This window comes from Erinaceus europaeus, chromosome 10 (genome assembly GCF_950295315.1).
Source record: "Erinaceus europaeus chromosome 10, mEriEur2.1, whole genome shotgun sequence".
Classification (NCBI taxonomy): domain Eukaryota; kingdom Metazoa; phylum Chordata; class Mammalia; order Eulipotyphla; family Erinaceidae; genus Erinaceus; species Erinaceus europaeus.
In genome coordinates, this window is record NC_080171.1 from 27,877,733 (window position 1) to 27,887,130 (window position 9,398).

General features: G+C 56.8%; 1 protein-coding gene across 3 annotated transcripts; it reads left to right on the forward strand.

Annotated features, from left to right (window-relative positions):
* The first annotated feature begins 1,737 nt into the window (after window positions 1-1,737).
* Window positions 1,738-5,149, forward strand: TMEM250 (transmembrane protein 250). Of its 3 annotated transcripts, XR_009551989.1 has the most exons (3): window positions 1,738-2,151; window positions 2,912-3,635; window positions 3,769-5,149. XR_009551989.1 is itself a non-coding variant. In XM_060199389.1 (2 exons), the coding sequence occupies exon 2, from the start codon at window positions 2,962-2,964 to the stop codon at window positions 3,439-3,441; it is 480 nt and encodes a 159-aa protein (XP_060055372.1). In that variant the 5' UTR covers window positions 1,738-2,151; window positions 2,912-2,961; the 3' UTR covers window positions 3,442-5,149. The 3 variants fall into 3 exon arrangements, 2 of the variants coding, with proteins under 2 accessions (XP_060055372.1, XP_060055373.1); XM_060199389.1 differs by having other exon boundaries at window positions 2,912-5,149; XM_060199390.1 differs by having other exon boundaries at window positions 2,078-2,151; window positions 2,909-5,149.
* The last annotated feature ends 4,249 nt before the right edge of the window (window positions 5,150-9,398 follow it).

Genomic DNA, 9,398 nt, shown 5'->3' on the forward strand with positions numbered 1-9,398 from the left:
ATCCAAATAAATAAAGAAAGAAATAAAGATAATTTGAAATTGCACATGCTCAAGGCCCACCAAAACAAACCAACACTCTAGACAGTGCCTGTGTTACTCAGAGCCCCTACTTGTGGACTTGAGCACTTCTCTGGGGTCCCCCAGACTGCTTCTCTGCCCTGTCTTTACTTCCACACTGCACACAGCTGCATGTTCTTGGGGTCTGGCCAGACACTGGACACCTAAACACCTGGGAATGTCGTTGGGCCATCCTGGCTGGGTGCCACATGCAGGCTTCCCTGCTCCAAAGACTTTAGGCCCTGAGGGATGGGCAGCATGGGGGCTGCCTCACTGAGTCTGAAGGGCCAGCTTAACTCAGCTTTGATCTTGAACTTGAAGGGGGAACAATGAGGGATAGGAGGTTGAGAAGCCACGTGCACCCTGCCTGGCTCCTGGAATGGCACAGTGACAGGGAGAACTGAGGTCCAGGAGGCCTGGCCCCCAATGTGTGCAGAGGAACATAAACACAATGTGCTGGTCCAAGCCTCACCCTTCCTCATAGCCTGCAAGGCTCACGTGGTGCGTTCTGTGCCCCACCCCCACCCCCACCCCCACCCCCAACGCAGAGCAGGAACAATCAGCACCACTTCACAGACCCTTGGGCCCAGTGCTCTTGGAAACCGTGGGCAACCTAGTCAGCATCACAGTCACTGAGGGCAGCCAAAAAAAAATACCAGAAAACCCAAGACTAAGGGTTTCAACCTAATGAGCACATATATTAGTTTAAACATCAAACCAAGTCCAGTATCCTACTGCTAGCAGACTCCATGTCAGCTGATGTCCCCATCAGACTCCATCATCCTGTGTCCACACTCACCGCCCAGTGCTTATGTCCTGATAGTCCGTACTCTTAAGGACTTGGCACAAAGCACCGCTTCCCAGCAGGTGGCGCCAGGTGGCTGCTCATAGATCGGAAACTTCAGGGAGGAAGGGCAGAGCTGGAGCCCCACATCAAGAAAGCCATGAACAGACACTGCATCTTGGAGATCACCCCTTGCCCTAAGGACACAGTCCCATCCTGGGCACTGATCTGGGGAATGGTCTCATCCTGGGAATGCTTCTACCCAGTGACGTAGCCAACCATAGCAGATAGGAGTGGCAGGAGGACTATGGTTCTAGAACTTTCTGGAGTCGTTTAAGGACATGCACCTGTGGACTGGTTCATAAGGTATTAAACAAACAAACAAAAACATTGTTTGGGACGCGGTGGAAACAGCAAGAATCAGCGTCTTGCAGGTGAAGTGGGCGCCAGGACAGTCTCCGAGGAGATGCTGGAGCAGGGTCTTAACAGGGACGTGGGAACTGGGGCAAGAACTGCAGGCCAGTAAATGCAGTAAGTAGCTAAGAGACGCGAGACGGGGCAGGGCTAAGAGTGGGGAGGTGACACATCTGCAGGGATCCTCCTGGGAATGGGCCACCACGGGGCTATGTGGGTGTCAGCCGGGACCTTAGTGTGGGGAAGGAAGCGGGTTGCAGAGGACGTCAGACAGCCAGACCCGGCAACCTCATCGCTGACCTGGGAGTAGCCTCACCCACCAGGACTCATTCCTACGCACAGCTTATCAGAGCGCGTGCGCCAAGCTGCCACCCGGCAACTCGCTTAGATTCACATTTGCGCGTGCGCTTGATAGGCCGAGCAGCCCAGGGCGTGCGTGCGGGGGACTCCTCGTGCGCGCGCACGCACCTACGCACACTCGCCCTAGGGAAGTGCCAGTTCCGGGACGTTCAGTGTCTGCCGACAGTGGGGAGGGAGGCGCGCCTCGCTGTGGGCGCGGGTGGAGGGGGCGTCCTGAAGCTCCTACGGTGGCCGCAGAGGGACAGAGCTACGGCGCCCACGCGGGGACAAACGCCGGCGGCGGCGGGGCCCGCGAGCCCCTGGCCCTTCCCGGAGGCTCCAGGCAGGCGCGCGTGAAGGCCGCGCCCTCGGCATCATGCGGCAGCCCTGCTGCTGGAGCCCCGAGAGACAGAGGGGACCCCAGACCCGCCGGCCAACGCGGGCAGCCTCCCCCGCGGCGAGGAGCCGCCCCCGGTGAGCCGGCGTGGATGAAGCCGCAGCGGGGCCCGGCGGGAGGTGACCGCTCTGCTGGGTCCTGGAGCCGAGCCGCGGTTGCGGTGGGGTGGGCGCTGTCGTGGGGGGGGGGGGCGGGGCGGGGCGCAGGCAGCCCCAGAAGTCATGTGCCTCCCTGGCCTGTAACTTTTCTCCCCGCCTTTTAAACATTTAAATCGGAGAGCCCCTTGCTGCCTTTGGTGGCAGCCGTCCACTGTCAGCTGTCCATGCTCCTCCTCCCTCGCAAGTGAGCCATTTCCTTTATCACCCCTGGGGGCACAGGACCACAGCATGACTCCCCCAGCTTTGCAGAATAGTCAGGTCTTGGGTGAAATAACACCCAGCAAGTACAGTACCAGAAGCCCCTGATCTCTGATCCTCTGGCACTTGTCAAGTTGCTGAAGAGAATCACTTGTCTCCACCCTGTACCACGCCCTCCCTCACACCATGTGGGATGCCATTCAGGCATTTTATTTGCTCTGGAGGGTGAGGACTCCCCTGGCCGCTGTGGAAGGAGCCTGGGCAGCCTAGTTGGGGTGAGGGTGGGGATCTTGATTGCCTCTGGGCAGCCACCCACCCCCCACCCACGTTACTGATGTTCTAAGGGAGGGAAGGAGTGGGTGGCAGTCATATTCCCGGCCCATCTCCTGGCAGTGCTGGCAGAATAAACATGTCTCCATCCATTTTCTGTTTGTGGATCTGCCTGGAATGAAGAGTTGGGGGGGTGAGTGTGTGCAGATCCCAGACCCCACTTCCCTAGGGGGGTGGACTGCCTCTCACTGCGCTCCAGCTCACTGCCTCCCCTCCTTGCCCCTCTCCCAGCAGGCCCACGCCTTCCCTGGGACTGAGCCTGGGGCTCTCGGGACTAGGTGCCCATGCAGCCTATGCAGACCACCCCCAGGCCGCCGCTGCCAGCTAGTACTGCCTGGGCCCCAATGCCGGTGATGCCCATCCCGCGGCGGGTGCGCTCTTTCCACGGCCCGCACACCACCTGCTTTCACGCAGCCTGCGGGCCGGTGCGCGCCTCACGCCTGGTCCGCACCAAGTACAACAACTTCGACGTGTACATCCGCGCCCGCTGGCTCTATGGCTTCATCCGATTCCTGCTTTACTTCAGCTGCAGCCTGTTCACCGCCGCGCTGTGGGGCGCCCTGACCGCCCTCTTCTGCCTCCAGTACCTGGGCGTGCGCGTCCTGCTGCGCTTCCAGCTCAAGCTGTCTGTGCTGCTGCTGCTACTGGGCCGCCGGCGAGTGGACTTCCGCCTCCTCAACGAACTGCTGGTCTACGCCATCCACGTGACCATGCTGCTGGTCGGGGGCCTGGGCTGGTGCTTCATGGTCTTTGTGGACATGTGAGCGCCCGTAACTCCACAGCTCCTTGACTGTAATGGTGGCAGTCCTGCTGCCTTTCCCTGAAGGGGTAGATCAGGTCCTTGTGCCTTCTGCCCCCTCCCCACCCATGCTGCCGCAGATTTCCCCAGGTACCAGGCCTGGGAAAGGGCTGAGGATTTTCTGTTGACTCTGCTCTGCCTCTCTCCCACTGCATTCAGGTCAATGTTTCCCATGGCTGTCTGCTCCGGGCTCCTGCTCCCACCTTCTTCCCGTGCTATGTCAGGAGGTGGGATGCCCCTTCCCCATCCATGCTGTCCCTGAAGAGCTTCATTGTCCCTGCCCCCTCTCTAGGACCATATCTGGTGGTATTAGATGCCCCAGGAGAGCGTGTTTCTGCTGACTGGACCCATTTACTGCCAGGAGCTGTTCACAGTCTCCTCCACCAACACTACCACTTTCTGGCACAGCCCAGACTATCACCCTAATGAAGACTGTGGATCCTACCCAACTAGACTTTTGGGTAAAGTGGATTTGCTAAGATACAGCCTGCCTGGTTTAGGGATGAGGCCAAAGCAGGCCCCAGGTACAGGTCACAGCTGTCTTCATGCTGGGTGGGCCTGTTGAGAACTTCAAACCAGATGCTACAAATCTGTTCATAATGTGGATTTGGAGGGCTGGGGAGGTGGAAGGGAAAGCCTACTTGGTTTTTGGCTCTTTCTTTTGAAGGAATGCCCAGAATTGAGACTGAAGTGTCTGGAGTAGATGTCAGAGGCCTTGGGGTGCTCAGGGATTCAGTGCATCCCCCAGAAGTGTAAGTGAACACTTGTCAAATATAACTGAGAGCCAGGGTGTGCACCAGGCTGGGCCTCTGCAGCCCCGGCGCCTTGGATTTTGCCTCAGTGACTGTTGGAATGGCTCAGGAATGCCAGGCAGAGGTGGATGTGACCCCACAGGCATGGAGGGCAGTCCTCAGGGAGGGCCTCCAGTTACAGAGAACTCACACCAGAGGGCATCCTTGTACGCAGGCCCCTTAGCCTGGCCATTCTCATTAGGGGTGTCCCTGTCAGGTGGGCTGGTTGTGTTGCTTGGTGATCATCACAGGTAAATGAGAAAACCTCTGGGTAATTATTCCAGGATGACAGGGGAGACTCAGCCACCCAAGGGCTGGGCTTGGGCCTACACTGAGGATGGCAGATGAACTTGTACAGCTGCTCCTCATTTGATCACATCCCCTGAGCATGGGCCCTTTTGACCCTGCCTGGCCAGGTGGTGGGTGGCTAGGGGAGCCAGGGGACAGTAATAGGCTCCTAGAAAAGAAATCAGGTAGAGTAAGCAAAACAAACACTTGGCTATAAACCATGCTCTCTAGTTTGTAGCCAGAGTCTGATCCACGAGCCTAGCTATGAGGGGCAGGGGGACCGCAGGCCTTTCCCATTTCCTGGGCTGGAAGAGCCTGGCCCCCATTTCTCTGCTACAAAGCTTCTCTTGCACTAAACCACGCTGTTTCCTGATAGCTTTGTCTTGCATTACTAAGCTCAGAGTCCCCAAAGCCCCCCTACTAGAGGCGGGCACAAATCCTGGCGTGGGGGCAGCAAGAAGGGTCTGGCTGTGCCACCTGGAAGGTAGGCAGTGTAAGGAGCTGACATGCCCAACATGCTGCTGCCCTTTGTTGCGAGTGCCTGTCCCCAGCTTTATGAAATGAGCCACCTGCATTAAACTTATTTTTTTAACATGTCGATAGAGTGCTCACTTACCTAGCAAAAAGTTTAGCCCCTTCAGAGATCTAGTTAACCAAAAGCTCTGCAAATGCCGTTTTTCACAAGAACCTGGAAGCATCCTGAAGCAGTCATCCCCTCCTCACTCCCCCACACACCGGAGGAGAAGTCAGTGTGATAGACAGTGGAGAGGCCTCCATTGACCTTGACTGTGAGCCAAGGAACTCCAGGGTGGGATCCTATTCTGAGGTCTGCTTGTGATGGCAGTGAGGCCCAGATTCTTCCAACTGAGAGAAAGAGTGTATATATATGTGCGTGCCTTCAATAAGGAGGGGTGCTGGCATCTCTTATTGGGTAGAAAGATTAGTAACTGTTCCCAGGTGATGAGCTCAACATCAGGGGTAGACCCAGGTGGCTAGGACACAAATGCATAAAACCGAAATGACAATTCTCATTCAACCAAAAGAGCATCTGGAAAGTGAAAGACACACTAGCACACTAGCTTCTGTGAAGATTTCCCTGCTTGGTTCTCACTCCTCACCTGCAGTGACTCCTCCCCACACAATGATGACCTTCCAAGTAACAGGATGGCTGCAAAGTTTAAAAGGACCTGAGCTCAGCTTCAGAGCAAGCTGTCTGCAGAACTAGCTAAGGAGAAAGTATACCTGGTCATTCAGGAACTGTGCTTTGCATGACAGAGAGCTGGCAAATCCTCACAAGAGCCTCTGCTCCAAAAAGCAGCAGAAGTGTCTCAGGAGCAAAGCTTCTTTGAGGAAATACGGAAGAGGTTGTGAGGAGGGGGTGTGAGGTGACTTCATCTCACATGGGGAGAGTAGGTCCCAGAAGCACTCAGCTTCCTGGAGTAGGTGTCGCAGGCTTGTCCCTCACCACCCTTCACCCCATTCCCATTTTTGGGGGGCCCTTCTGCAGCTTCCAGGCTGACTTTCCTTGTTGGAGGTGACCAGAGCTATCCAGTAGTACTTGCTATCCCATGTTGGGCTACCAGCCTGATGCTGTGAGCAGGGACTGCACTGTCATGATGGAGTAACCACAGTTGGGTCACTCATGGGAGACAAATGTGGCTCATGGTCACCTCACTGGGCAGCAGGCTTACTGGGTTATAATGGGTTAATAGGCTCTGTAAGGTGGGCAGAAGAGATTCTCCAGCCACCTCCTGCCCTGGGCTGAATGAGCCACATGTCACTGTGTGACATCACCAATGTCAAGTTCTGCATCTTACCTACTGAACCACCTCCCTGATGATATGCTGAGCTGGCCAGGCCTGGGGTGTAGAGTTGCTGGTATTAAGTTACTGTCATTCTGAGAGGTGTCAGGGATGTTGAGGTACTGCATGGGTGGTGGGGGGGGGCTGATTGTGCATCCAATGTGAGGGCCCGCAAGGGTGTGCTGAGAGAAGGTAAGGATTAGGCCAAGGTGCCATTGGCATCTGGAGCAGGTGTGTGCACTCAAGGCCTGCCGTCTACAGGAAGAAATGGTAGTCACCATGTGCTCTGAGGTTTCCAAGGCTGAGCTAAGTAACCCAACTGCAAGGCAGCAGGTCAAGTCTGGAGCCCCAGCCCTCAGCCCTCAGCCCTCAGCCCCCAGGCCCTCCTGCTTCATAGTGCACAGCAGGACCTGAGCTGCCCAAAGGGTTCTGGCCTTGGTGCCTGGGCAGTGCTGGCGGCCATGAGTCGCAAATGCACACCAGTAACCATAAGAAGGCAGGTAGCCAGGGGCAGAAGAGTGGTGCTGGGTGGGCAGGACCAGTGATTTGCCTGCTTGGGGTAAGGGCTGTTGGTAGTCATGTAGGAAGTCAGTCAGGTTTGGGAGTCAGGAGTAGAAGCTGGGAGGTCAGGGCCAGAGGAAGCCCAGTAGGGAATCGAGGGAAAGAATGAGGGACAGGGAGAATCATTTCCATGGAGCAAAGAGCAGCTGAGGGGGGTTCCCTGCAGGCCATGTGTTAAGTGCAGGGGAAAGGCCACACTGATGTCCTCAGGCTGAATGCCAACCTTTTGGGCCTCTCCCAGGGTAGCGTTCTGCTGGATATACCCAGGTGTGAACTTCCTCCAGACCAGCCCAGAGGGTATGAGAGTGAGGGCCTGCAGTGGCAGAAAGAAATGGTACTTTGGGAATTTCTAGAAACCAGATGCTTTGAGAAGGTCTGGGTGTTGTCTGGTCTTCAGGCATGGGGTGAGTCTGGCCCTGATCAACCCTGGATCCTTAGCCCCTATAAGGAATAGTCAGACCCTGTACCCCCCTCCCCCACTCAGTGAGGCAGCCAGTGGACAGCCTGGGGGAGTCTGGACTCTGAGCACAGTCCCCAGCGGGAGACTGTGGCCAGCCCTGGATAGGAGCGTGACCCTGGTGCTGCTATGCAGAGCCCCAGATATTGATGTGCTCTGACCTTGAGAAGCCTGTCCCTCGCAGCCTGTGATTGGACAAAATAGGATGGATGGCAGTGCCCGGATGCTGACTCAGCACTTTGCAGAGAGGGAGCTGCCCTCTGCACAGCACAGTGCTCCTTCTCCGTTTTTGGTCTTGTTTGAAGGACCGTTCCAGCAAGCCCCTTCCAGGAAGGCATCCCTCCATTCCCAGAGGCCGTCTGACCGGCGCTCTGCACCAGTCTCCACAGGAACCAGTAGTCTGGCATACCTCCATAACAGCTCCCGCCTTGCCTCACCAGCATCCTGGCGGGGTGGGGGACAGGAGGGGGACACAGGGCAGCTGACTCAGCACTTGTGAGTTGGCACACCCCTCCCCCTCTCCACGGGCAGCATGCCCAGGCTGGCTGGCAGCTGTGTCCTGTGGGCCTCTGGTAGGAAGGCTGTGGCTCTCTGTGTGTGGCCCACACTGCGCCAGGGGTGGTGGGCTGACATGGGGAGACTGGGTGCTCCCAAGCAGTGGTGGTATATCCCCATAGGAGAGGTTGATCCCCACCCTAGTCTCAGGCTGAGGTCCCAGAAGCTCAGAGGGGCAGAGTTCCAACACCCCTGCCTGACCTCAGGCCTCCAGGGATGGCTGGGGACCACCCATGGAGCTTCCTTGCCCAGAACCACTAAGGATCCTGCATGGGTTTGGGCCACTTGTAGCTGAGGTAGGGAGCTCCAAAATGACAAGTGGCCTCTGGGTGCTGGTGGCAGGTCCCTGCCTTGGGCACAGGAAGATGTGTGTGTGTGTGGGGAGGGGGCTATGGTCAGAGTGGGTTTGGCTTGGGGCACTTCTATAGTGTTTGTCCTCCTGGAGGTGCAGTCCCCCACTCACCTATGAATGAGTGTGAGTGTGGTGTCCCCAGCCCCGGTCACCAGCCCATCTGACTGTCATTCATCAGAGGGCAGTGCAACACTCTGCTCCTAGAATATTAATGATGACTTCTGGCAGAAACAGCACATGAATATTCATCCAGGAATCAATCAAGTCCAGGCTGGTGGTGACCTCACGGGAGGGGACAGACACAGGAAGTGACCAGGTGGCCTGAGAGGAGGTGTGTCCCCTGTGCCTTTTGGGGAAGGGGGTGTTGCAGACCCCTTTCTTCCAGGGGAGCTGGGAGGGGGGTCTGTCCTGTAGCTGGGGTACTGCTGCTCAGACTGGAGAATTTCCTGCCTGGCACCCACTGTCTGGGACCCAGGTGGGGGGTCCTCAGGCTTGAGTATGCTGGGTGCCAGAGGCTAGTCCTCCCAGAGAAGCCCCAAACACATACAATCTGGGGGCTCTGTCACTATCCATCTGCACACTCACTGTAGGGATGTCTGCTCACCCCGGTGATTCTCCTGACCAGGAAGCCCAGCTTCCAGCTCTTCCCAGGGGGCAACAGTTCTGTCTCTGGCATAGCTGGCTGCCCTGATCTTCCTGGCTCTGATCCACAGGGCCCAATTCTCGGCAGGGCTCACCCACCACTCAGCTCTGCCCCCACCCCAGAGCTGCCACTCCATGTCCCATGACTGCCAAAGGGGCCCCTGGTGGCAACCAGGGCAACCCCTCTGTGATTCAGATCTGGGTTTTAAGTGTGAAATGGCTATTTACAATAACACTATGAATGACGTAATGTTGGTATGAATTACTGGGTTTTTTTTTTTTCAAACTGTACTGCCATGTCCTGCTTGTTTTTCCTGGCTTCCTCACTGCCCAGAAACCCCACAGTGAGCACACTCCCCCTTGTCCTCCTGTTACCCCTGAGCCCAATTCAGCCAGCTTGGTGGCCCCTTAGGAGGCAAGTAGGCTGCCGAGACTCAGTAGGCTAAGGCTGAGGCTGTGTGTGTGTGTGTGTGT